The sequence below is a fragment of the Lutjanus erythropterus genome, chromosome 4 (genome assembly GCF_056507025.1).
Source record: "Lutjanus erythropterus isolate fLutEry1 chromosome 4, fLutEry1.hap2, whole genome shotgun sequence".
Taxonomy (NCBI): Eukaryota; Metazoa; Chordata; class Actinopteri; order Lutjaniformes; family Lutjanidae; genus Lutjanus; species Lutjanus erythropterus.
In genome coordinates, this window is record NC_139320.1 from 35,062,497 (window position 1) to 35,090,016 (window position 27,520).

Here is a 27,520-nt window from a genome sequence, read left to right on the forward strand (position 1 = left end):
GATACACACGCACACCTCCAGAAACAAGGTCACACGCATGTGTGCCAACACACATCTGCACATAGACACCTTTACCAAGTGCAGTTTTGTGTAAACCAAACAGAGTTGGGTCATCAGCCATTTATTTTCAGCCTCGCAGGCGCTTTTCTGTCTCCCTCCTCCCCCTCTCCTCCTCACAGTCCTTTTTAAAAGTGCACATCTGCCAGTGGTTTGTGAATCAGCCAGCTAAATTTACCACCTTGCGGTCGAATGTTTTTTATTCCTGGTTGTGTTGCATGTAAATTTGGCTCGCTGGAGGGAGCAGAGGAGGAAGATTTGTAAAGCTGTAAAAATAACCCCACCTTTCACCTGGTGCTGGAAGAGGCCTTTTCATTCATTCACAGAGAGAGCTGCAGGGAAGTATTTATCTATGCAGGTGAAAAAATGAGGAGCGACTGCTGCATGCACACCCACTTAAAACAGTAAAAACTGCTTTCTCTGACCACAGTGGCCCTACGTATACTTGGACATACTGTCGACTGTTTCCTGTGTATATTAAGAATAAATACACTCCAATGTGTACGTGACTGTGTTCACCGCTCTGTTAGAGAAGCCAGTGTCTTTTCTTTGTTGTTTGCATATTTAAGTGTAAAGCGTTTGCTCAGTAGTATAAAGTTTATGCCTGTTCAGTAATTTCTAAGAATTTAATTAATCTCTTGTCTTTTTTTTTCACTAAACTCTTTACCTTTCTGTCCCCCTCTCCTCTTCTTCTTTTTTCTCAGGTGAGGAATGTGATGAATGATGCAGTGGATGTACTGGAGTTTAGAGATCGAGTCATCAAAGCCTCTCTGGCATACGGTCACCTTGTGGTCGCCACTTCCCTCCAGTGCTATGTCTACAAGTCAGTATTCCATTCCTCCTCCACTTTGTCTCCTCTGGTCCTTTTGTCCCCTAATTACAACACTGGCCTGGACATTTTTATCATATCATTTAAGAATTTTTCCCACACATCAGGATTTTGTGCAACACATGCTCATATTTTACATGTATTGACAAAAACTCCTGAGGGTAGCCTTCAGGTCCAACTGAAATATACTTGCCATGCCTCAAATTTTGTCAATTAAAAAAAAAACACCAGCATCTTACCAAGAGCTTTTTTACATCTGGTATTATCATAAATCATCACTGGGCCACTTGTAGGTCTGGGTATTTTCCCAAAACATTATGATACTAGTACAAGTACGATACCTTGGCTTCGATACTGGTTCCTGAACAATACTTTACCTTTGACACCAAATCCATTTTAACAAAAGGAAAATCACGTGACACATTACAGTAGAATTACTCGTTTTAATGGAAGAAGTTGTACAAAGAGCTGGTGGTTAAAAAAAAATGGGAGCAGGGTTCTCTCGCTCTGGTTTCTACATGCCTCTACGAGGTGTAACATTAGACAGTCAATCACCAACATTATTAGATCTTGGTACAAGCATTTTGCGTATTTATTTGCTCACTGACTACGATGAGATTTACTCCTTAGGTATCAAAATTGGGTATCTAATGACAAGGTATTTTTCAATACTTGATAGTATTGAAGCAATTCAGTCAGTGCCATAAAGGTATCAAAGTTCAAAACCCAGCCCTGGCCGTTTGTGACCAAATTCTTTCATCAGTGTGCACACAATGCGTCGTGGGCCACACTGAAGGATCGCCCACTCTACTCAAGTGCACACGTAACATGCTGTATGATTTCCATTTAGTTCATAAATGCAGCATCCCTAGAGTACCTTTGAAAATGCACAATTTTGAGAGCTGTTCAGAGAGAAGCAACTTTTTAAACTCTGTGTAGTGCTGTCTATGACAAATTCGTAAATCCAGTTAATTATTTCTTTCTTTATGTAAAAACTATTCTGTCCTTCCCAGCATGTTGACTACTACTGTTGGACGACCGATTAAAAACAACAATGCATTTGGTCTTTGTAAAACTGAGATCATGTATGAATTTACTCTACTTCTTTGTTGTTAGTGGAGGAAGTCCCCAGACTTATTTTAAAAAAATACCCAGAGAGGAGAAATTTTCTAAAAATTGTGAAATGCAGTGAAATGAAATTATTTAGGTCTTACTGTAAATTCAACAAATGTTATTTCTTAGAACAACACATTTGGTCTTGGCAAACAGAAATGATGTGGTTAGGTGTTTGTTTGCATGTAGAATGGGGAAGTGATATCCAAGCACAGGTGTTTATTTAAGATGCACTGTGATGCCACACATGAACACATGTATGTAGAGCTGTTCACTTGTGATTAATCACCCAAGACGCATGTTTATACCATGTCTGAACAGGCTCTGAGATGCTTATTTTTCCTGGTTTAATGTTATCAGATTACCTCTGTATATCAGGTGAAATATAGTAGGCTAACTTGAGGTGTCACTTTTACTTTTACACAACATGGACATGGCAGGATGAAGATCTACTGCCCTCTTCATGCTCCATCTCTTGATTTATCTCTTCTCCTTTCATTTATGTTTCTTTATTTTGGTGTCTTTCATAACTCTTTGGCTCTCTGCTCTTGTTTCTGTGGTGTTCTCACCTCTGCACTCACATCAGAAATAGCTCTTTTGTTACTAGATATCTGTGTTTTCACAAATTCAACTGTGTGTTTGTGGTGTTTTTTCATAACAGCTCCAAAAACTGGAACACTCCTCTCATCTTTGACCTGAAGGAGGGAACAGTGAGCCTCATCCTGCAAGCAGAGAAGTGAGTCTCTGTCTTCCAGGGGCAGCACGACAAGAGAGAGAACAGGCTGTTGGATCGTCTATCAGTTTCTCTAATGCTTCATTACTCTGCACTGACCACTCATCAAGCAGCAAACCAAGCACACACATGCACACACATACATATACAGATACACATAGGGCCCGTGGTCTAGTTTAGCAGAGCCCTGCCATACAATAAGGCTGAGAGTGAAACCACTGGGGGAAATTAGATTAATATGGAGTAGCTCTTGTGCAATACTCCAATGTAGTGGCCCTGACACTCAGAACAGAGCTAAATAGATTACTGCCCATTCTAAAATCACAGTAGAGTTTGATGAGTCTTGTTGAGTAAATCAGTGCTCTGTTAATGTGCATTACATGTGTGAATTATCTGCTCATGTCAGTTGATTAACATTTCATTTTGTCTCCCCTCCGTGCTATATATACTGTACTGAACACTTACTGTCCTCTTGTCTCTCCCACCCAGACATTTCCTGCTTGTAGATGGAGCAGGGTTGTATATGTTCTCCTATGAGGGGCGATTGATATCTTCCCCCAAGTTCCCTGGAATGAGGGCCGACATCCTAAACGCTCAGGGCGTCTCGCTCAGCAATGACACCATCGCAATTCGGGACAAGAGTGATGAAAAAGGTGAGGGGAACGCTGTCACCGTGATAAGTATTTACACTAAATACAGGGTTCCATTATAGAAAAGTTTCCTTACTAAACGATTAATTTGACTGTAAATTTCAAAGATAGGAAAAATCCCATCTTCCCATTACAGAAGCAGTTTGTAAACTCATAGTTGTGTCTTATCCCCTCATACAAACCTCTTACTTATCTGATCTTCCTGGCACTTGTTGTATTTTGAATTAAGGGCAGGGTCTATTCCACCCTAACAGTTCAGTAATAGACAAATTTCTACTCTAAGATAAGATTTTTTACTCAAAAAGTAATCCTATTCTCCTAAACGTCATCCCAATGTAAATGAGGCCTCAGGTCTGGAGAGTACAGAAAAAAGAAAAGAGAGTGTTGAAAAATATGTTTCCAGAATATTGTCCCTTTTCTGTTTTCTACAATATAAAATTAAGTTTAGAAAACATACCTTTATGGATGTTCATTGTTGTTTCCATGGACACAGTGAATAATCAAGGCTGCATAGATGCAGTGAAAAGTAAATCATTCAACTTTTTTCAGCTTAGACAATGTGGTCTGAAAAATTGACCAAGAAGTCGAGAAATTTGAGTCTGGAAAATTATGGAATTTTGAAATGGAAAATGTGTAGGAACCCTGTAAATAAGATGGACTTTGTTTTAACTGTGTTCTCTTTTCCTTTTTTTCTCGCCAGTCATCCTTCTTTTTGATGCCCTGACCGGGAAAGCCCTTAGCGATGGGAAGCCTTTAACTCACAAGGTGGGCAACGCTATAGTCTCAGATTGACCTGATGCGAGTCACTGACAAGGAAGTTCTCCGCCTTTGTTGTTTTGTATTTTAACTTCCAGTCTACACAGAAAATGGGAATGTGTGAGGTTGTGTAGATTGACATCTGCTGCTTGTGATCACCTTGCACCCATGTTTTAGCAAATATCCCACCAATTGTATAACTGAAGGTTCACCATATAAGACTGACAGAACTTGTGCAACAGTCTTTTATGGTCGACATCGACTGCTGTTTACAAAGTGACACTGATAAGATCAGTTCTCCTGCATTGCGCTGGGATCAGCTGGTCTTGTTACTGTCATAACATTAAAATGTGTTGCTGTTTGTGCTTTATAAGGTGTTTATAATGCTGTGATATAACAGAAGAAAGAGGTGGCCGTTAATGATGTGTATTAATACAATATTTATTTAACCAAAACATAGAGGGCACAAAGACTCATTGGATTAGTTGCACTGTTACACACAGGCCTGTTATCTATGACATGGACTCATAGACTCATAACACATGGATATTACACATTTTGGTGAAAAGATGTGTTTTAGTACATGTTTATAAGTCAGATTCCAGACAAACAGAGCAAAAAATCAGTTGGTTTAGTGATCATTTGTCCATCTCTCCATTCATCCATATTCTAGGCTGAAGCCTTTTTCAGCTGACAGGTTACACCCTGGATAGTTTGCCAGTTCATCACAGTAAATGATGTTAATAACTCTTGATACTTTATGGTTGTAGTAGCACCTGTTATACCAGAAATAGGCACAATGAAATTGATTTGTTTGTCCTTGCAGAGTAGGTGGTGCTGGAAGCTTGGTGACATGGTGACCCCATAATGTGGGTAGTGCAGCATAGCTAATATTGTAACTTCATTTAATTTAAACTTAATGGATCTGTCCATTCCCTCAAAGGTCAGCATCATTGACATGTATAAAGATGGACAGCATGGGAGCTTCCCAAAAGTGAAGCCAGAACATTTCAATCGGCCAGTAAAGTCATAAATTCCACCCCCTCCATGCTGGCAGTGGGGAAACTAAACCTTTTTTTTTTTTTTTTTTTTTTTACCAATTTACCAATTTTTTTACCAAAATATGGTTTCAGACATTTTAGGTAGTTCTTAACATGCTGATGTTTGTTCAAGTGTTTACTTTTTCAATAAGTTTGGATTTGAGTAGTTATTTGAAGCTATAAAAAGTGGTGTAGACAGCTGACCTTTGCACGAGATTGAGTTAGTCGGGTGTGTGGGAGGGACCTCGATACCGCAGCACCAACCCTGATCATTACTGCGCAGACTCTGGCTCCAAGTGATGCCACCAGTGGAAGACGGCAGCACTCGTATCCAAGATATTTTGGCTTCATTTTTGGACAGTGGGAGGAAGTGGATACGCATCATCCATCTTTATTTACAGTCAGCGGTCAGCAGCATCAGTACAGTTTGCATGTGGTTAGACCATTTGGATTTGTATCAAAGTTCCCCAAAGCTAAACAGCTGCTACTGACCGGGCTGATTCCAACTGATTGATTGAATTGACTTCAAAACGCTGCTGCTGTAAATGCTGTTGTGACTAAACCCTAAAAGGGATCCTTGGTATATTAAGAGTTTGGAGGGTGTTGTAATTTTTGCTTTTCAAGAGCCACAAAACTTAGAGCAAAAGTGTGTTAGCGTACTCAGCTAGCTAACTACAACAATATTAACATAACTCCAAGAGGGTAGCATATAACTTAATTCAGGACAGACACAGGGAGGTGATGTGAATTGAAAATTTGTTTGAAATTTGTGACAATAAAGCGTAAATTGGGGCTTGTCCAAGTATGTATGGTTATAGTAAGCATCCTAACAGAGCTATGTTAGCAACATTATTCCCAAAAATATTTTACTATAATACTTGAGCTTGCAAGACCCAGCCTGCACTATATAATTGATGCTCCTTCATACTTTCCATGTCTTCTCTACAAATCAACTGGTGATGATGCTGACTTTAAGGTTAAGTTAGTAATTGTTTGCCCTGATTATTCAACAGGCCAAGTTTAATCTAAGTAGATCTAGTTGAATGTCTGTGCTAAAAGAATTACACTAACCCATGTCCAGAGGGAAAAGATACAATAAAGACATGGGGGGAGGGCTCTGGATTCGAAGTAAGACGGAGAGAGACAAAAAGAAGAAAAGAATTAGAAGAGAAGGAAAAGTAGTGGAGGTAGCAGTACTCACTGTCAGCATGGCTTTGTCTGCCAGTACTCCACAGCTCCAAGACACTGCACTGAAGCCAGCTGGCTCTGACCGAACACACATGCACACACCACACACAGGTTCAGACACATATACCCCCCCCCCCCCCTCTCTCTCTCCCCCTCTCTCTCTCTCTCTCTGTCTCTCTCTCTCTCTTGCACACAGACACACATTTGGCAGAAAGGCTATTGGGTCACGGTACAATCCGCTCTCCCCCTTTTCCTTTCTTTTCCTGATCTTTTGTCGTCCCTCCATCACTCACTCCTCTGTCCCCTCTTACCTTTGTGTTTGTGTGTGTCATTATTCATATGTAGCTGGAGGTGGTGGACGTAGCTCTCGACCAGTGTGGCCCATCCACTGAGAGGAAGATCGCCCTGATAGACAAGAACCGCGACCTTTACTTGACCTCTGTGCGTCATCTCAGCCGAGAACCCAAGATCTGCAAAATTGGTGAGACGGAGAGACTGGAGCTCACTTGGCAAGATGTGCGGTGACTCTCTCTTTGTTTTACGCACATGTGTAGGCAACACTGGGCTAATATGATTGTTGTGTATGTGTTCTGTCCTGTAGGTAGCATGGTTCACAGTGTGGCATGGAATGATGCTGGTAACATCCTCTGTGGAGTTCAGGATAACCAGCTCACAGTGTGGTACTACCCAAGTGTTGTCTTCACTGACAAGGACCTGCTGCCAAAAACACTATACATAAAGGATGGCAGGTAGATAAAGCCTAAACTTTAACATAAATTGCTTAGCCAAGCTTTGAGCAACACGCCATAAAGACAGAAGTGTCAACATAACCCAGCTGAAACTTTAATTTTAAATGTTTGAATGGGGTGAAAAAGTTGAAACAAAATGAAGCAACACTATTGCATAACTGAGTCATGTTGTGGGCTGTGTATTTCTAGGGAAGTAGCGTACGTGTTTTCAGTATACTCATTAACAGGTATGAATGGATTAAAGGCATTATTAACAGCTTAGTTGGTTAAGAGAGGGGGGAAAATGGTTTTTGATTGGTATCTGTATCAGCAGATACTCTAGCTTGCAGTATCAGTATTGGACATGAAAAAGTGAAATGAAAAACTTAACAAAACATAACATTTTTTGCTAGCTAGCTAGAAAGTAAACTAAATGTTACATTGTTTGTTAAGTAGCTCGATAGTTGATAGCCTAGTTAGTTTGCTCCTGATGGCTCAGCAGAGAAGTTCTAGTTTCTCGTCCTTTGAGAAAAAATGAAGAGATATATCATAAAAGTCAATAGAGTTGAGTCTGTCCCTTAACTCTCTCAGAGAAAAAGAGGCTATTTTCAAAGTTAAACCTTATTTGGTGTAAATTTAAGTTAATACTGGATTGAATTTTAAATTGGAGTTTTGGTGCAACAGAATTTAATTTAATGTAGGTTTAGAGTAAAACTGAGCCAAGGTTTAAAGCGATAGTTCACCAAAAAATTTAATTTCTCTCACTATCTACTCACCCCTCTGCTGATGTGAGGATGGGTGAAGATCTCCAGTTCACAAAACACTCCCAGAGCTTCAGCGGAAAACAGCGTTGCAGCCAAATGCAGTACAATTTAAGTGAATGGTGACCAGTTTTAAAATGTAAAAAAAGAACACAAAACCCCCCACAAAATGTCCGTAAGCCGCACATTAAAATTTGATCCAAAAAGAGGCCATTTGCACCATATTTTTAGCCAGAAAGTCAACTGTTTTTTTTTGTTCTTTTTTTTTAAATTTTAAAACTGGTCACCGTTCACTGCAGTTGTACTGGATTTGGCTGTAACGCTGTTTCCGCTGAATCTCCAGGAGTGTTTTGCAAACTGGAGGTCTTCACCCATCTTCACATCAACACAGGGGTGAATAGATATTGAGAGAAATTTCATTTTTGGGTGAACTATAGCTTTAAAGAGAGGTTTAAATTTATTATTTCTTTATTCTAAGCTAGTTTAAAAGTTTGTTAAACCATGATTAAATCAGGTTTTTAAAAAAAAGTCTGTTGGTGCTATTCATCCATACAGTCCTTTCCTTCACTTTTATATTTTTCATGTCAGCTTAAAACAGCCATTGAGGAGAAGCAGTAGTTTAAGATGTAAAATAAGAGGTAAGAAGAGATATAGAAGCAGCTTTTTGCACCTTCCAGTTCACTCCCCACGGTATAACACATAGCGCTTAAGGCCTTCCTCTTTGCCAGCAGCTGTCAGACTGTACAATGCTTCCTGCCCAAAAGTCCACGGCTTCAGCCAGTACAGGAGGTGCTGAGGCAGAGTGCCTGAACTGTCTATACAGACGATTCTGGGCTACTTCTCTACTTCATGTTGTACACACTGTACTTTTCTTTATTTTTTCTTTATTTTCTCTTAGTGGTTTATGGCTTGCCATAAATTTTTACATGTCTTATGCTGAATCATACTTCTTTTAGACAGCATGCATTTGCGCTCAAGTTTTGTAGTTGTAGGTTGCTTATGTCAACACAGCCTCAATTAGTGTTGCTATTTTTCAGTTTTTTTTTTTTGTTTTACTTTCACTATTTTGGTGCTCCAGCAGCCAGATTGTATCATGGGAGTCATTAAAAGTTTGTTTTTATGCAATTTGCAAATGAGGGAACACCATATACCAAGTGGCAAGAGCTAATGAATAAATAAATATAAAAGCTCCACGTTTGCAGATGTGGATAGGTTTTTAGGATATCTGTGATGGAAGGCAGGTTGGACAGAGTACAGTAGAAAGTTACAAAAGCAGCTCTGTCAGTGTGTTATTTCATCAGTTCAGCAAAATTGTATATGTGGTGGGCTGCCACAAATTACTCTTTGTGTTAGACATTCTGGCACACACACACGCACACATAAGCAAACTCAATAAGTCGATTGTTGTATTCTTAATTAACACCATCCATCATCCTCCACATGTTAACGTGTTAAATTTTTACTTAGTTATAACATATTGCATTGCCCTTGATATGTTATTAAACAGTCAGTCGTGTTTCACCACATGAGCGTTCAGAACAGGGAAATGCTGCGATTGTTCTTAGCTGTGACAAAAAAAAACTGTGATGTGTTTGTTCTAACTCTGATGTGTGTGTCCGCGTCTTTGTTCCCTTCGCAGTGAGTTCAGCCGCACACCTCACATTCTGAGCTACGTTGGCACCAAGGTGACGTTGCGCCAAGGAGATGGTTCACTGGTGTACAGCAGCGTACCTCCCTACCCAGCACTCCTGCATGAATACAGCACCTCTGCACGCTGGGAGGATGCACTGCGCCTCTGCCGTTTTGCCAAGGCAAGAAACCTGAATGTCTCTGGGGTTGACATTGTATTTTTTGTGTCTTTGGGCAAAATATCACCATGTGACTTACTGGCAGAATATGACAGAAATTTAATACAGTATTCATTAATGTATAATGACCTGAAATTAAGAATCGTGTTTTCATTTCCTTTGAGCGAGGTGTTTAAATCGCAAAGGCGCAGTTCCCCTTCAGTGGAGATGAATGTTGTACCACCATATTTCTACAGTAGCAGAGAATGGACAAACCAAACACTCTAGATATAACCTTTCACATTTTTCGCAAGTTTTGCAGCCACTGTAGGTTCTACTGCATGCTTGGAAAGAAGCCCCACCCAAGCTTGCTCAACTGTCATTGGAGCACAAAACAAAATGGGATGGGACTTAGGAAGGGTCAATTGTGCCAGTGCAGGAATCGCCAGCTTAAACTTTGATACACCTGTCTTGACATCAGTCTTACATCTGGTCTTAGTGTTTATATACATATTTGAAGTATGTCTTTACATGTTAGATGTAAAAATTACATTTGTTCTGTTTTGTATTTGTGTTAATGTAACTGATCTCAAGATAGTGTGACATGTGCTGCGGTCCAGGGCTCTGGCACAGTCCTGTGGTGTACGTCACGAGAGCGATACTCTGAAATGAGAAGGTAGTAGACAGGTTTATGGGAGCGGACCAGCAGGCTTTAATTAGCCTTCAATTAGCCTGGTGACACCATTTACCGGATTTAGACCCTATAGACCTCACTCATAAATACACACTCTGTTATATGCATGTGTAAACTCTCCTCATGCATACACACACATGCTAAACACAGTGTTTGACTGTTGTTGCTTGAGCGATGATGCAATAACCACAACCCTGGAGAAATGGACGAAAGGGATGGAGAGAGAGGCACTGGTTTTAAGAGGCTTTTCTTCGACCCCTCCCCCCTTGACTTCTGGTAAGAGTTTGGTGGCAGCACGGCTTTTCCCAGAATCACAGACGTTGTCAGTAAGTCTTCACCTGATCGTTGATTCATGTAATAGTTTAGAGCCGTACACACAAACAAGTATACTTAACATACAGTATGACTATGACACATTCTCACCAAAAACCATTTGGCTTGACGTTGTGATAGGTAGTCCAGTTTTTGTAGGAAGTTTATGACCTCAGGCAGGGGCTGACAGTGTTATTTGTTGTTTCCAGGAGTGGTTTCCGATTAGGGCTGTTTGTCTCAGTGATGGACAATGATTAAAGGGGGAATTATTACAGAGTGGTGACTCCAGCGTGAAGTTTGCTCAACTGTTGGCCAATTGGTGGTTAAGGCTTCGTTTTAATGAATGCAGCTGCATGAAATAAAGTGGTGACACATTTGTTTACATCCATTGATGTTCTGGATGGCAATTGTCTATATTTATGTTTGTGTTTGTGTGTGTTGTGCGTGTTTTTTTTCCTGAATCGCTTGGAGCATGACAACAGTGACGCCTGCCAGGATATGAGCACCAGCATACCCTGCCCCTGTGCACGTACACACATGCCCCATCATGCTTTGTTATAGTGCCATTTTTCAGATTTAGCCACTTACTAAAAATTATAGTTAGTTTAAGTCACATTTTAGTCTTTTATTTTAGTCAAGATTTAGTCGGTGTTTTAGTCTTAATTTTCTCAGACAGTTTCATGATACTAATGGATTTTGCTGACGAGTATTTTCTTCTGACTGTAAAAAATTCCTCAGTGCCTCTGCTCTGTCTATCTGTCTATAGGACCAGTCTTTGTGGGCGTGTCTTGCTGGTATGGCGATGGCAAACAGGGAGCTGACCACAGCAGAGATGGCCTATGCTGCCATTGGAGAGGTAAGACCATTTGTTAATGACTAATTCAGTTGAACACACTGTTTGTAGTAGGGTGAGCCTATACAATACTCAGTATCAGTATTGGTCCGATACTGGCCAAAATCACTGGATTGGATATCAAAAAAAAGAGAAAAACTATAATGTGATACAATCCATTAGCCTGATTTATCACATAAATGACAAGTAGTAGAGAGATGTGTCACAGCAACACAGATTAAATTCATTTTAATCTTGAATCTTTGAATGGTGCTGACCAATCAAAAATGCTGCTGTGGAAAAAAGTTTAAATAAAAAGAAGAGTCATATTTATGGGAATGTATTTCTTACTTCATAGGAGTAGAATATGTTTCACAAGCTGGATCCATATTAAATGTGTCATTAACAGCTTGGTTGATAAATAGAGAGAGGAAGATGGTATTGATATCAACAGATATTCAAGGTTGCCGTATCGATGTTGGACAGGAAAAAGTGGTATTGTGCCATCCCTATTTTTTAACCATGTCTTCTGGCAAAAGTAAACACATTTAACTGCATTTAAACTTTGACAGAGGAAGTGAGTAAAAGAGACCAATCATGAGGTATCTCATCATACCCTGCTTTTCTCTCTGCACATCCTCTCCCTCTCTTCTTTCAGTTACCTCGGGTTCATTACATCAACTTTATAAAGGAGCAGCCGTCTAAGGAGTCGTCTTTGGCCCACATGCTGTTGTTCAGCGGTCAGGCCCAGGAGGCTGAGGCCACTCTGTTACAAGCTGGTCTCGTCTACCAGGCCATACAAGTCAACATCGACCTTTTCAACTGGGAGAGGTACAAATCAGTGTTTGAATGTGTGTGTGAAGGGACAGCTGGAAGGAGAGGGACAGTTTAAGTTGTTTTGGAGCCTCGTAAGGGGTGTTTTTAGGAGAAGGTCTAATTTGAGGTTTGAATGAGAGTTACAGTGAAGAATGTTTGTCCATCCAGGCTGGATGTGTATGTTCATTTTCTCATGTTGTGTCCAGGGCGCTGGAGCTGGCAGTCAAACACAAGACCCATGTAGACACTGTGCTGGCCTATAGGCAGAAGTTCCTGCAGAAATTTGGCAAGAAGGAGACCAATAAGAGATTCTTGCAGTACGCTGATGGGGTAAGTTGGACAGGCCTGTCTGCTGCACTGCATTAATTGATTTAGGCGGCAATCAGCCTGGGAGGGTGTCTTTTCCTAATTGTTTCCCACAGGTTATTAGCTTTTTATGCACTGCTTATACACTGAGTACGCTGAGTGCCTCCAGTTGAAAAAACTCTGGGACGTATTTAAATGATCTATAGCACCTGGTCTAAAGTGCATGGCACAAGTGCATTTAGGACGTGTCCACCTAAGCTTTTGCAAGTTAAATGGCACATGATCTGGGTGTAAAGAAAGGCACTATGTGGTGGTATTTAGTCTCTCAATTAATCCAAGGGGTGTTTTGATGTAACATGAATTAAACCAGTCAGAGTTTCATCTCCCAGTCCCTTCAAAAGCCAGGTGCACCTGCACCTGCTCTTGCATGAACTTGGGATGCTGGAATGACCCACTTGCAAAGAAAGGTAGGACAGCAGTGACTTTTGACAGCAGCAGAGAGTGTATATGAACAGCTGGCATTAGTCTCCAAATCATCTGGACATTACAGATGTCTGTTACAGTCTGGTGGGATAAGTGGTGGGATACTTTTTTCTGATTTCATTTATATTGGTTTTCACTCTTGTTGAATGTTTCGTTTTCATACGGACTACCTGCTGATCAATATCAACCTCCATGAGCCACATTTTTTAGCTTATGTTTCAATGCCTTTCATCATCATCTGATATGAAAACATTACAGTCGGAGAAAGTAAAAGTGTGCATCCATCAATTCTGAGTGCACCTTGAAACATCCCTGCCAGGCGAGCAGACTGGAGTCACGCCACCTTTCATGTCTGTCAGATTTCTTCACTTCCATCACAGCTAGTTAATTTTGAGAAATGGTTTATAGATATCAATGCAAAAACAGTCATCATTATAGATGAGTCATGTTCCTCCTACACACTCTGCAGGCTCCACCCCATGCCTAAAGCATACATACTTTTTCCAACATGTACGAACACATCTTACATGGACAATCTCCTTTTGTGTGCTACGTGTGTGGATGATGTGACATGATTCAAGAACATTTTGGTATTCTTTATCATAACTTGCTCTTTTTTTCAGACAGTGGGCTGTTACAACATGCCACCTCAAATTCAGCAAACACTAGAAGTGTGTAAATGATCTGCCTGTGCATGTTTGAATGCACACGCATGAGACTTATAAATCAACATAATTAACATCCCAATAATACCATTTAAGGCTATGCTTCCCACAACATATGTCAGGAAGTGTTCACTCACGATAATGGCATAAAAGAGTAAAAATAATTACTTTACGAGTTCAGAGAGTTCAGAGACAGAAATCCTGTTTTCAGAGGTTCATAAAGAAAGTCAATCTTTTTAACAGCCTCAGCAGTGGGTAGGTAGTCGTCAATTTAAATTAATTAGAATATCATTAGGCTATATGTATAATTTTAGAATTATATTATAATTCAGAATGCAAACGGGATAATGTCACCATAATTATAAAGTGCTTCGGATTTTCAAACTTGCATTGCTTCAAAGTGATGACACATACAGTCACTGGTGAAAAACTTCAGTTTGGATATCAGCAGACTAACTGCACATGACTTCTACAACATTTAAGTAAAACCTGGGCACTTTTCACGTGGATGTCCAGTCAGTGTTGATGGTAAATGTAGTCAACTATGTCCTCAGTGCATACAGACTGAGAAAACAGAATTCTTCTCCTGTAAAATATGTCATTCTTCCTTATCCAGTGATATCATTAGATACAGACAGCTTCGTTAGCAGGAAAACTTCTTTTCTTGGTCAGCATACAGTAGCAGCACTTAGAAAGTTATTGCCTCAATTTACTACATTTACCATCAAGGCTGAGTGGACAGCCACAGGATTAGTGTGAAATTTCCCTTTAAAACATGCCAAACTTTTCATTCATCCAGTGTGGTCCTCGTCTTATCATGTAATGTGACTAATTTAGCTGCTTTGCTCTACTGATCAAAGAAAAAAACAGCATCTTGTTTCATCTGGTCTTCATGTGTCTCTGCCAGGTGGAAGTGGACTGGGAGAAAATCCAAGCAAAGATTGAGATGGAGTTGTCCAAAGAGAGAGAGCGAGCTGCTAATGCCTCTGTGAGGAGCAGCGTGGCCTCGCGACGTTAATGCTCAGGGGACCTTTCTCTAAAACATCAGCTCTGCAGAAATTGATTCCCATCCATGTGTTTTTGACATTTGGTGAATATTAGGTGGTTTGGCTCGGCCTCAGAGTAATAAAAAATGTTCTGTACTAGAGGTACAATTCCACCATTAGTTCCAAGTACATTAACTTCAAGAGAAAACAAAAGGGAACATGTGGAGATGTGCAGTCCATTAGTGGGCCATGAAGAATATGACACTTTGACTCTTACACCACAATCTTGTTTCACATGCTGTGTAATGTAAAACATTTGCACATTCTGTTACTGCGGGTTGATGATCTGACTTTTGATAAGAGTATCTTTATTACTCAGCAACAACACTATTACATCCTTTTCGTCATATCAGATCCTGAGTCCTTACAATGTGACAAGTTCAAAGTTGATTGTGATCTATTTCCATTGCGTTGCTTTGTTTTGTTTCCAGGATGCTTCACTATACGTTTGTGTATGTATAGATATTTTTTTTTACTTTACATATTCAGAACTTTGCCTTCTGTAAACACTAAAAAGAATGTTGGTTAATAAAACAGATGAAAACACTAAATGTATTCGGCCAAAATCTCTTATTTTACCTTGCTTTCTCTATTTCTGTATTCCTTTAATGTCTTGATGCTTCACTGGTTTTATACAGAGATCATAGATTTTTTTTTCAGCTTTGCACATGCACCCAGAGGGTATTTCTGGGTGCATGTGTGTGTTTTAGAGTCCAATATATCTACAGTGTGTGCTTCTCTTTGAGTTATTCTTGTATTTCCTTTTCTGCTGAGGTGTGAAACCGACTGCTTGCCATGCAGCTCCACCCCCTGGTTGGCAGAGGGCCAGTACATCAGCGGACCATTATAGCCCATCCATCTCCTGTAGTGGCCCAGGAGGGACGAATGAGGGAGAAGATCTGTCTCCAAAAAACACAACTGCTAGACCATATCACGATGATGTGGACAGATACGGTAGAAAGCGATCGACATAATCCCTGAAACTGTGAGTGGCCGCAAGATGCCGAAACATCAGAGAAAACGGTAGATGTAGGGAAATCTATCAATGGGTTCATTCTCTCTCATTTTTTCCCCTCAGCTCTCTGCACTTTAAGCCGCTCCTAGCCCAAGTCTCTCTCTGACTCACTGTCTTTCTCTTTATTTTACTCCCTCCATCTGCTTTCTTTCTGAGCCTACTCACTGTGTGATAAACTGTAGTCATCCAGACCCAATGCCATTAATCTATGAAAAGACTTATCAGTGAGGAGTCAGGTTTCACATGCATTATCGCTGAGAGCGGCCACACACAGTGAAAAATAGAACAGAAATGAATTATGTACTTCCTCTTAAACTATACAAAGCATACTGCACCCAATTTTAGTAATGTGACTGGAATGCTTACACAATTCTGCATTTTACACTAGTCATTTTTAGCTTCATGTGTAGATTTATCTATTTAAAAATAGAAAAGTCATGTAGAGTGCCAAATTTCAGACTTTTTAATCTCAGTAAGTATTTCATAGTTGTAAAGGGACAGTCACTTTCCTCTGGCCCATAGTGCTATTTATCCATCTAGATGATTGGATTATGAGTTTTGGAGATACCAACCCTATCAATCTAATATATGAGACCTTGCTTGTCATTGAATATGGTTTAATGAAAGAACATATTCTGTTAGTGTTTTTTTTGTGCTGTATAATTTTAAGGGGGCAGATCACCCAAAAATCAAAACGCACATTTTTCCTTCTACCTGTAGTCCTGTTTTCAGTGATCTACACTGTTTTGATGTGAGTTCAGTAGCAAAGTATTGGAGTTACGAGCTGTACAGATGTCTGCCTTATCTTGAATATAATGTGCACTCAGCTTGTGGTGCTCAAAGTGCCAAAAACATGCATTTGAAACAGCAACACCGATGACCTGGTTACTCAAGATAATCCACAGACCTTGTTGTGAGCAGTTTGATGTCAGAACAGTTTTTGCTCGGGCTGTAACATTAGCACCACTGAGCTAGCAAGCACGGTGATATGGTTGGCAGGTGAAGTTCAGCAGAAAGAAAATGGATGTGCAGACCCCAGGCAGGAAGATCCATAAGGAGGTATAGCATCAGAATATATAATTCAGACAAGGCTGCAGAGATGAAAACATTACATTGTACAAAACTAAAAGGACTGTCCATTGGGGCTTAAAAATAATGTCTTGATATTTTTAGACGATGCCACATTATATGATATACTGCATCTTGATATATACATTCTCTCTGAAATAACATCACAAATTCTGTAAAAATGAAAACATGACGATCTTAAAGAATTTGATGCATTACTGTAGATTTAACTACCCAACAGTAAGGCTGGTCAATATGGACAAAATCAAATATCACACTATTTTTGACCACATGCAACACCTCAATAATGTTTTTTTAAGATTATTTTTTGAGCTTTTTCCTTTATTTGATAGGGACAGCTGAAAAATAGTTAAGGGGGTAAAGAGAGGGAAAGACATGCAGCAAAAGGCCAGAGGCTGGAATCGGACCAGCAGCTGCTGTCTAGGACACAGAGCACATGTTCAATCAGCTGGGCTACAGAGGCGCCCCACTACCTTGATATTGTGACAATATTGTAGGGATGAGTGGGACAATGAGATTTTTGATAAGTCATCATCAGTAAAGGCAAATAATAGAACAGCTAAAACAGTCTGATAAGTTCAGAAAATTACATCACTTTACTGTAATGCAGCCTTTAAAATTAGGAGAAGTCAACACTGGTGTAATCATAATATAACAACATCCAAAACCTCAGACTAAATCTATAATATCAGTATAATATCTATCTATTGCCCAGCTCGGCTTTCCATTTAAAACATTAAATCAAGCAAAAAAAGAAAGATCCAATAGAATATTCTATGCTCACTGCTTCATGGTTAATGGTCACATTATTGGTTATTTCTCAGCCATGATTTCAATAGTGATTTAAAAGTAGAGAGATTGTGCTCAGTATTGTGTTCCAAAAGTTTGCAGCTCTTATGTAGAATCCTGGGAAAGTCAGTGGACTTGTAGTACTAGATATTCTTGTTTGCTGCTGTTATCTGAGAATAGTGAAACAAACTCTACAGCAGGCAGGAGTTTGCAAGACAGACAAAACGATTAAACGTCAAGAACTCGTGGTTTGTAATAATGTGACAATGATGCTTTTTTTTCCAGCATTTTAACTGTTCTTTTGTAAAACTGTGAATGGGCCTAAAATCGTATCTTGAGTATGATTTCTGGAAAAAGACATTAGTGTTGAGTTTTTCAAATGTATTTTTCATGCTTTTAGTGTCACAAGTCAAGTGCCATCTAATCCCATGATATTCAAGAGAAGGCAGACGTCGCTACAACATCACACTAACAATCTAGATGGATAAATAGCATTTCAGGTACGAGGAAAAATGTGTATTTTTATTTTTGGGAATAACTGTCCCTTTAAAACTATGCAGCACAAGAAAAACAAATAGGTTCTGTCCTTTTATTAAACCAGAGAGCTGTGTTCCCATATTCAGTGACTAGCAAGTTCTCATATATTAGATTGATAGCCAAACAGTGCAGCTCTCCCAAAAATACACTTCCCGCATATAATGTAGAATTTATGAGCAGGAATGCTCATTGATTTGACCTTTATAGTTTAGCTGTTCGTTGCTCCAGTGAGCAATAGAATAACTTGATCTTGGCTCAGATTCTAATGTTGCTTACACCAAATCCATTTTGTGCGAGCGTGTGTGTCTACAGTGTATTCGTTCCTATGCATTACTGCTTTTTCCTGTCTGTCCTGTCCTGTCTGTCTGTGTCTCTTTACATGTTTGTATTTGTCCTATGTACATTTGAGGAGAACTGTCCTCTGCTCTGGCAGAAGGATGTCCCACCTGTACATTAACTTATTAAAGTTTCATGCAGTGAACTGTAGCAGACCCATCAAACCCACTGGTAAAGCTCAGATTTAGGAGCTGGTCCGCAATGAAACTGAGGGAGAGAGTGAAATGCAAAACATTCACACCTCTTATGGTTTGAGTAGCTCATGGTTTTGGGGTCACATACTCCACCTCATCTCCCCATCAGTGGGTTTTAAGCATGGATTTAATGCTTTTAAGTGCAAACTCCACCCACAGTTTTCCCTCTGGAAAGCAAAGCCATCAGTGCTCAGTAGTGGCTCTGCCATCATGGTCCAGCAGTATTGGATTACACAAGCCACCACAATCACGCTCAGACTTTTAGTGTCAGAAGCATTAGAGGAGCTCGAGGTCTCTAATTGTAAAGTCTAGGTTTGCGGATGCAGATGCTGTAGCAGCAACTTCTTGCATTTTTTAATAGCTCAAGATTTGACAGAAATTGAAGCATTACTTATTAGAATGCTTTGACTGATTAGAACAGTGTAAATCTGATGGTACATAACCAGCCCAAAGTTTCTCAGATAGATCAGTGTAGGTATTTAATAGGTTGAGGCTCACTGGGTGTTTTATACCTGCTTCTGCACAATTAAAGAAGCTTTAAATAGGGTTTGTACTATGTCATGAAAGTTTTGTAAAATTTTAACCTACACGTTTTCAAGGTCAGGAATATGCTTGAATTTAAATATATTTGTTAAAAAATGCTTGATTTTCAACATGATCTGGTGTTTCATCTACACAATCACTCAAAACCAAGAATCTTTTGATATTATGAAACGATCCTGTCATCATAGTCAGGTCATCTGTTGATCCCTTCTTCTGGAAGTTAGCAAGAATTCAAACACCTATGATCAAAACATACCGAGTTAATATGAACAGCGGATAAAATGAACAAAGGGACAATACTCAGTGATTGTTTTGGGTATAAAGAAATTTGCAGTTGCATTTATAGCAACAATTTATATGTGATGATAAAGGCTTTGAGAGCCTGGAGAGTTTTGTTTTTGGTACCTTGAAAGTGCTTGAATTTTACTCCTCAAAAGCTATACGAACCCCGACACAACCTGGACAGTCAAATTAGTCTGTCTGTTTGTCAAGCATAGAAAGATTTGTTTGATGTAATGGAGATTAGAATGGCAACTATTTTGATAATTAAGATTGAAAATAGTTTTTTAAGTAACATTGATAAATATTTCAGTCTCTCAGAACTTGTATTTGTTGGTGTTATGAGCCTTCTATGGTGGTAAACTAAATATTATTGTGTTCTGACTGTTGGTCAGATGCAACTAGCAATTTTAAGATGTCATCTTGAGCTCTGGGAACCTATGATGGACATTTTTCACACTTCTGTCATTATTATAGGCCATCAGTAGACCTTTTACACAGCAGTCATTTTGACAGAAAATAGTGAAATAAACACAGTGATACTAACTGAAGAGATAGTTGGTATTATTAAATGTGTGGTTGTATGAAGTACTTATTGATAGTCAGTGTATTACCTACACTAGATGCCTTTTGGCACGCCTCCAGTTTGAAGAAGCAGAGACAAAGAAGCCAAGCAGTGTTCTTAAGTGGACAGGGTCAGGAGCAAGCCGCTTTTACTATTATCAGACTATTTTCCACCATGGAGTTTGGTTGGTTTGAAGAGAGCGATATTTGGCTTATATAAAGGCAGTTTCCCATCAGAAAAGGCCGTTTGATGGCAAAGTAAAGCTGTGAAAATATTCTAAATATAGCATACACTTAAACAGATTGATTTTTTTTAAGTGGTTAAAATAAATTATGTTGCTGACCCTGTCCACAGCAGTTCATTGGTCACCTAAATTAGTATCATTGGTAACCCTGTATTTATCGTACTATTTCATATCAATATGGCTGCTGTGAGAAAGGTCTATAGGTCAGTTAACCATGATGATAATCGGTAGGTTATCCAATAATAAAAGGAATCATGTGCTTGCAGCCCAAATTAAGGCGCTCTCTGCATTTCATCTCTTTTGGCCTGATGTGCTAACATTACTTAAAGTCTGGGCTGGAGAGAGGATGTGACAACCATACATCCAGTAAATGTCAAAATAAAATAACATCTAATGACAAATGAGCTTAATCTTATAGCATAATGAGGCATTTTAATTGACAGTTAATGGGAAACACAGCTATACCTTTAATCCAGGTAAACAGGCCTATAAGCCTGATCTAACTAGGTGTGTGTCACTTTCCAGCAGCAAAAGAGACACTTCTTTGTTTCATTAGTCAGAAAAGCAAATTAGCCAGGGACAGTTAAAGTCAGCATTCAAGGAGATCTGAAGGTATTCTCACTCCACATCCCAAGAATAAAGACATGATTGCCCTTTTTGTTGGCTGTTAGATGTCCCTTTGTCTTTTCCTTTGCTGGGTTTGAGCTGTGCAGTGTTAGTTCTGCTCGGGGCAGCAGTTGTGATCTTGTGTGACGTGCTATCATCAAAATACAACTTTGTTTCTTGGCAGCTTTCACCCTATCAGTATGCCAGCTGCAATCCCTGCCATTGTTTCTGTTTTTCCCCTGAACTGAAAACCTGGGAGACACTGACACATGTAGCCTCGGGGCAGCATGGCTCCCAGGATCAGAGCATTTTTAAAAAACTGCACACTTTTGCAGTATATCAGACATGGCTCAGGTCACTGATAAAATGCTCCTCTGTCAGCCTCCAGTGAAGTGTGTTTGAGGGAGAATATTGCTTTCATGCTGATAAGCTATGAATTAACTGAGGCTCTAAAGCTGGCTGATAAAAATGTGCCTCACAAAGTATTAAAATATTGATATTCCTCCCTTCACTCCCTCTTTCAGCCCAGAAAAATCTAAATATTCCTCCTTTTGTATGCAAATTCAATAAAGAATAAATAAAAGAAAGGGAGGTCTCCGGGGTCCAGCAGCATATTCAGCACTAAGACTGAGAAAGGACGAGAATTTGACAGGAGAAAAACGGTTTCACGGTGCCACTTAAAATCGAGGTGCTGAAGTAAAAAACTTAATGCGATTTTAGCGCAGCCAAATTAGCTGTCCCTATCACAAAGAGCGTCACTTTCAGCCGCCTGCGCTTCCTTTATAATCTCCTCCGCTTTAACCCAAGCGGTCATTTGCATACAAAAGGCGAGTAATCCGTTTATAATCTTACAAAACACGTCCATTTTCTGCAGCCTCCTCCTTTTATTCTCAACATTCAGGATTATAATTGCACTTGAGTTTATATCTCTGCAAGATAATGACCCTGATCATATTAAAATAAGAGTCGCGTATTGTCTCTGGAGCTCAGACAGAGTTCCGAGATGTCCTTGGGCTGTGTTGCGGTCCTGACACCTCCAGGACATCCCGTCTCTGCTGCTGCTGCGGGTCTCCAGCAGCTCCTCTCCCCCTGCCCTGGCAGCCCCTCTCGGTGTCCGCCAGCAGGTTGTCGTCGGAGCGGTCTCTGTGCATCTCCTGCATGCTCTCCTCATACGTGGGTAAATATTTCACCTCGTCGTAGGCTGGCAGGTTGGGAGAGGCGAAGTCTCCGAGGCTGTATTCGGGGTATCGGTCCAGCAGGGAGTCCTGGGACGCGGATGCGTGGCCGTGGAAGAGGGAGGGCTCCTCGCTGCGGTCGTGGTGCGGGTGCCGGCGGGGCCGCGGGCAGATGATCCGCTGGATGAAGTAGCCCATGGCGAAGAGGAGCAAGAGGATCAGGATGCCCGACAGCTTCCGTGTGAACCAGCCGACGTTGTCGAAGAAGATGTGGATGGGCAGCTTGCAGCAGCGCACCGCTGAGCTGGTGCTGCCGTTCCCGGAGAGGATGGGCGGGCAGCACTGCTGGCCGTCGCCGCACTGGACCTCCCCGCAGCTCCGGAGGGCTTCACAAGCCGAGACCAAACACGCCGACAGAAAGGTGCCAGTGGTCCCGCGCGGCGTCCTGCCGCTGCCCGGCACACGGGACATCATGTCTGGATCTCCCGGGATGGAAAAGCAGCCTGATGCGCGGGTTGCGTCTCCAGTGCCGTGCGTGCGATGTTGTAATGTTGTAATGTTTAAAGTCCGTCCAGGTGTTTACCTACAGGTCTGCCTTTGTTTTCCAGCTGTGCACTAATCCTCCGCTCTCAGAGCCACTGCGGGACAGCAGGTGCCCCCCCGCTGAGGACGACCTGTCTGTCTGTCTGCTGGAGTATGGGCGATAGGAGTGAAGCAACATCAGTGTCTGGAGGGAGCACTGATGAGGATCATGAATAGTCTTACATCATTATTATGCTCAGACATTTGTATCGGTCTCCAAGCTTGTCCTTATACCGGTGGAATCCCCATCACTTGACACTGTCACAGTCAGCCGCACCTGAATTGTCCTCCCCAAGGGACTTTTGACCCCAAAACATCTTCTGTCAACAACAGCCCCCTCAGATGAGTGCAGTTTTTGCTGCAGAGCCCCATGATTTATGTTGTTTGGTAGGGAATCCAGTACACTGGTGGACAGGCAGGGAGATTGCCCTCCCTGGTGTCCCCATGTTTAAAAAATGTAGCAAAAGTGCCCCCCTGGATGCCCCTGGGTTAAGTAAACCATGACAAATGCCCTCTAAGGTGCCCTTCCAGTGAAGACAATGTGATAAAATGCCCTCTAGAGTGTCCCAATGTCCAAAACAAATGATAAAGTGCCCTATGGAGGTGCTTCCAGTGGAGAAAAGTGCATCACCAGTGATAAAGTGCATCACAACTTTCAGCGTGCATATCACATCAGTTTGGGGAGCACCGATGATGATCATGAATAATCTTACATCATTATTATGCCAAGACATTCCCATTAGTCTCCAAACTTGTCCTTATATCAGTGAAATACCCACCACTTGACACTGTCACAGTCAGCCTCACCTGAACTGTCCTCCCCAAGACATTTCTGACTCCGAAACATCTCCTATCAACAACATCCCACCTACAATGAGTGCAATATTTGCTACAGAGCCCCACGATTTGTGGTGTTTGAAGGGAATCCTGTACATGTAGGAGAGGTGACTACCACAAATGGGAGACCGAGAAATCATTACAGTGTTTGGATAGACTGTGAAACACAATAAGTCTTCATTCTGCAATGGTTGTGGAAGTATTGATATCCCTTAAGTAAAAACAGCAATAGTAATACTTAAACTGCTTAACTTACTGCTTTAACTCAGACAGTTTTTTCCAATTGGATACCGCCTTTATGTAAACCAGACATCGCTCTCTTCAAACCAACCAAACTCCATGGCTGCAAATAGTAATTTTAAGTCACAGACCACAAGTTGCGGGTCTACTACTGCCTCAGTCTGTTTGTTTGTATCACCGTTCTGCAAGATAAAAATACTGATTTCACCAAAGAGACATGGCTGTTTTGGAGAGAGCGATATTTGACTTATGTAACTACATATTCCTGTGTAAAAGGCTGTCTGATAGCAACATAAAGTGTAGAACCTCTCATAGAGGGTTCTGGGTGAGACCTTTCATAAATGGTTCTAGGTGTACCCCTTTATGCTGGGTTCTTGGTAGAACTCTCTGAAGCGGTTTCGAGTGAAATCTTCATAAAAGGTTCTATCAGGGACCAAGACAGGTTCTCCTGTATGGACAAGCCGAATACCCCTTTATGGTTCTAGTTATCACTTTTATTTCTAAAAGTGTATATCACAATCAACCTCTCTTATACTCTACCTTTTTGTACATACAAAATCAATGTTTGTAAAGTTGGTTGGATATTCTTATCTTAAAGCTACTACAAATAACATTCATGTTGTGTTGATTTTGGAAGCCCCTTTGATCAAAAGCAGCGGCGTTTCCATCATCATAACCACAAAATATAACATCAAAAATAAATTTATTTTAATAAAAATCTCCTGCTGCTTGGCTCGTCTGATCACAGAGAAACTGACCCGGTGGCAGCCATTAAGAATAACTGTAAAGAAATAGCTAATCTTCTCACAGATCTCACAGATGTTCTTGTTTGCTAACATAGGTCATACAGTATAGAGGCATCAGTATTAAATTGTCATAACTAGTTAAAAGCTCCCTGTGGTAACTGCAGTGGGGTAGAAGAATAAGGAAGCACAAAATGGAAACACTCTAGTGAAGACCAAGTACTTCCAATCTGTACTTAAGTAGCACTGAGTAAATCTACCAAAGGGGGCTTGCAGCCCTCTAAAGGATCCTTGCAAGTCCCCACACCCCACTTCATGATCCATCACACCCAAAAGGCTCAACTGTTGCTTTCTAAATTCTGCACGGACTCAGTGCTGCCAGATGTAACCAGCGAGGGTGAATGCCCCTGATAGAAGGCGCCAACAGATCTACCCCTCTCATAAAAAATGAATAGTCCTCACATTGTGGGCTGTAATGGCCCCCCATTAGAAGAGTGTCTGGATTCGCATTAGTCCAGCATCACCCTGGAGGACCATGTGTCTGCAGCATTGAAAAACATAACCATAAAACTAAATCTCCAGTTTAAACGACAGTCTCTTCGCCCCAACGTGTTAATTTACTCTAAAGATGTCCCTTTGGAAAACATCCAAGACAGACAGACGGCTCAGTAAGCTGCTCTACAAGTACTGAATATTAACAGATTAATTAAACCAGTCTGCATGTTGTATTGCAACAAAACACTGACTGTATGAATAAAGTTCTACACTCTCAGAAATAAGGGTTCCCAAAAGGTTCTTCCTGAAGGACTGAACTTCTACCCAGAACCATTTGCTTCTGAACAACTCTTTTTCAAGGATTGTTTAAATTATTGAGAAACTCCTTTATTAAGGGTTTGTCAAGAGGTGGGTGGGTTCTTGATAGAACCCATGGAGTATAAAAATGTACTCTGTAGAACCTCCTTGGCAGGTTCTAGATAAATCCTTGGAATATATAACGATTCGTAGTAAAATCCGCCGAGTTTGTTCTAGATCAAATCCTAGGAATATAAAAAGTTTCTTGATAGAACACCCAGGGTGGGTTTGAGATAAAACCCTTGGAATATAAAAAAGATTTTCAGAAGAACTCTCTGAGTCTGATTCAGATAGAACAATTAGAATATAGAAATGTTCTTAATAGAACACCCTGGTGAGTTCTTGTTAGCACTTTCAGAAGGTAGAAAGGTTCTGGATAGAAACCCCAGAGAGGATCCTAGCTGGAACCATTACATCGCAGAACCTCTTATAGGGGGTTTGGGGTACAACCTTCCACAGATGGTTCTAGGTGTAAGTGTTTATGTTTGGTTATAGGTAGAATTCTCTGAAAGGGTTCCATGTGGAACTCTTATAAAAGATTCTACCAGGAACCAAAAATGGTTCTCCTATGGGAATTAGCAAAGGACCCTTAATGGTTCTAGTTAGCACCATTATTTCTAAGAGTACACAGTGGTTGTATAGAGTGACCAAGGTCACTTTCAAAGCCTGCTGTCTTTATTGGATTTGAAGGATTGTGGCCTGTTTTACTCAGAGATCAGGATTAATGATATGAAGACACACCAAAGAAGACTACAGTCTGTTGATATATTTCAGATAAAAAAGATCTTAGTGATGAGATATGGCTTTAACAGTCTTTTGTCAAGTCTTCATGGTCTAAATCATGTGGCGAGTCCTTTTTAAATTACAGGAACATTTCACCCCTCCCATCTTCATGTTACTCTTTGTCACTAATAGTCAGTCTGTATTCTTCTCTCTCCTAAACAAGGCCTAATGCACAACACACCAAACCTAATTACCAGAGCATTATGACGTGAAATTCAGTAGAATGGTAACATCATGCAACCTAATTTATGCAGCATCATATTTCTTTCTCTAATCGGCCTCGATTAGAGAAACGTGATCGCAGGGCTTCCTTCTAACCAAATAAACAAATACACAATCAATAGCCCGTGGACAGTAACTCTGAGAGGAACCCTTTTCAGCTCGTTTGTTTCGAGGGCTTTCCCAGCACTTCTGCTATTCTGCTACACAGTGGAATCTTATCGACGTGTATATAGGGAACGACTGCTATTTTTGATCCCAGCTTTCACTCTCTGCAGTGTCTGGAAAGTAGAAAAATGCTGCTCTCTCTACAGTATAGAGGAAAAATCAAACCCAAGCAATTATGAAGATAAGAAATAGGGTAAGACTTTATTCATCCTGGAGAAAACTAAAAGTATAAATAAAAGTACACAATAATAAAGGGACAGTTCAACCCAAAATCAAATATTAATACTTTTCCCCTTACCTGTAGTGCTCTTTATCCATCATGATAGTTTTGGTGTGAGTTGACTGAGAGATGTCTTCCTTCTCTCCAAAATAACAGAACTAGATGGCACTCAGCATACGGTGCTCATAGCACCAAAAAAGTACATTTGACAAACTCAGCAGCAATGTCTCTTTCCAAAAACCATGAGACAGTTACTCAAGATAATCCACAGACCTTATTGTGAGCAGTTTCATGTATAAACTATTTTCTTTTTTACCAAACTAAACCTGCCAACCATTTTTATTTAAGTCTCTAGAATTGGGTATAGACGGTAGGGACATTTTTCAACCAATATCCAGGGACTACTGAATTGCATTGATTGCATCTCCCCCCTCAAATGCCTTGCAATGGTTTGGTCCACTGCCTACCTATAGCCAAGGGGCCTTTTTTTACTGCCAAAATATGTTATATATGAATTATATGAATTACGCAACAGCTGACAATCAAGCAATTTATTTAAACCATCAGGTGGAAAGAAAAAAATATACAAAAAACTTGTTTATTAATTATTTATAAATTTATTCCCATGCATGCTGTACACTCTTAGAAATAAAAGTGCAAACTAGAAACATAAAGGGTTCTTTGGCTTGTCCCAGTGGGAGAATCCTT

The 27,520-nt window shown here is 40.4% G+C and overlaps 2 protein-coding genes across 3 annotated transcripts in view; one reads left to right on the forward strand and one right to left on the reverse strand.

Moving 5' to 3' along the window:
- ift80 (intraflagellar transport 80 homolog (Chlamydomonas)) overlaps positions 1–15,347 on the forward strand; it is a 53,265-nt gene extending 37,918 nt beyond the window's left edge. For both annotated transcript variants that reach the window (XM_084717796.1, XM_084717795.1), the window contains exons 10-20: positions 762–880; positions 2,661–2,735; positions 3,222–3,385; positions 4,083–4,147; positions 6,712–6,847; positions 6,968–7,115; positions 9,495–9,666; positions 11,415–11,504; positions 12,139–12,311; positions 12,503–12,626; positions 14,658–15,347. In XM_084717796.1, coding sequence (XP_084573922.1) covers positions 762–880; positions 2,661–2,735; positions 3,222–3,385; positions 4,083–4,147; positions 6,712–6,847; positions 6,968–7,115; positions 9,495–9,666; positions 11,415–11,504; positions 12,139–12,311; positions 12,503–12,626; positions 14,658–14,768 — 1,377 coding nt within the window. In that variant the 3' untranslated portion in view covers positions 14,769–15,347. The remainder of the gene's footprint in view (positions 1–761; positions 881–2,660; positions 2,736–3,221; positions 3,386–4,082; positions 4,148–6,711; positions 6,848–6,967; positions 7,116–9,494; positions 9,667–11,414; positions 11,505–12,138; positions 12,312–12,502; positions 12,627–14,657) is intronic.
- A 4,605-nt stretch (positions 15,348–19,952) lies between these two features.
- c15h3orf80 (chromosome 15 C3orf80 homolog) lies at positions 19,953–22,715 on the reverse strand. Its single transcript, XM_084716497.1, has one exon. It carries the CDS (start codon positions 22,640–22,642, stop codon positions 21,980–21,982), a length of 663 nt encoding a protein of 220 aa, XP_084572623.1. The 5' UTR covers positions 22,643–22,715; the 3' UTR covers positions 19,953–21,979.
- Between the last annotated feature and the right edge of the window lie 4,805 nt (positions 22,716–27,520).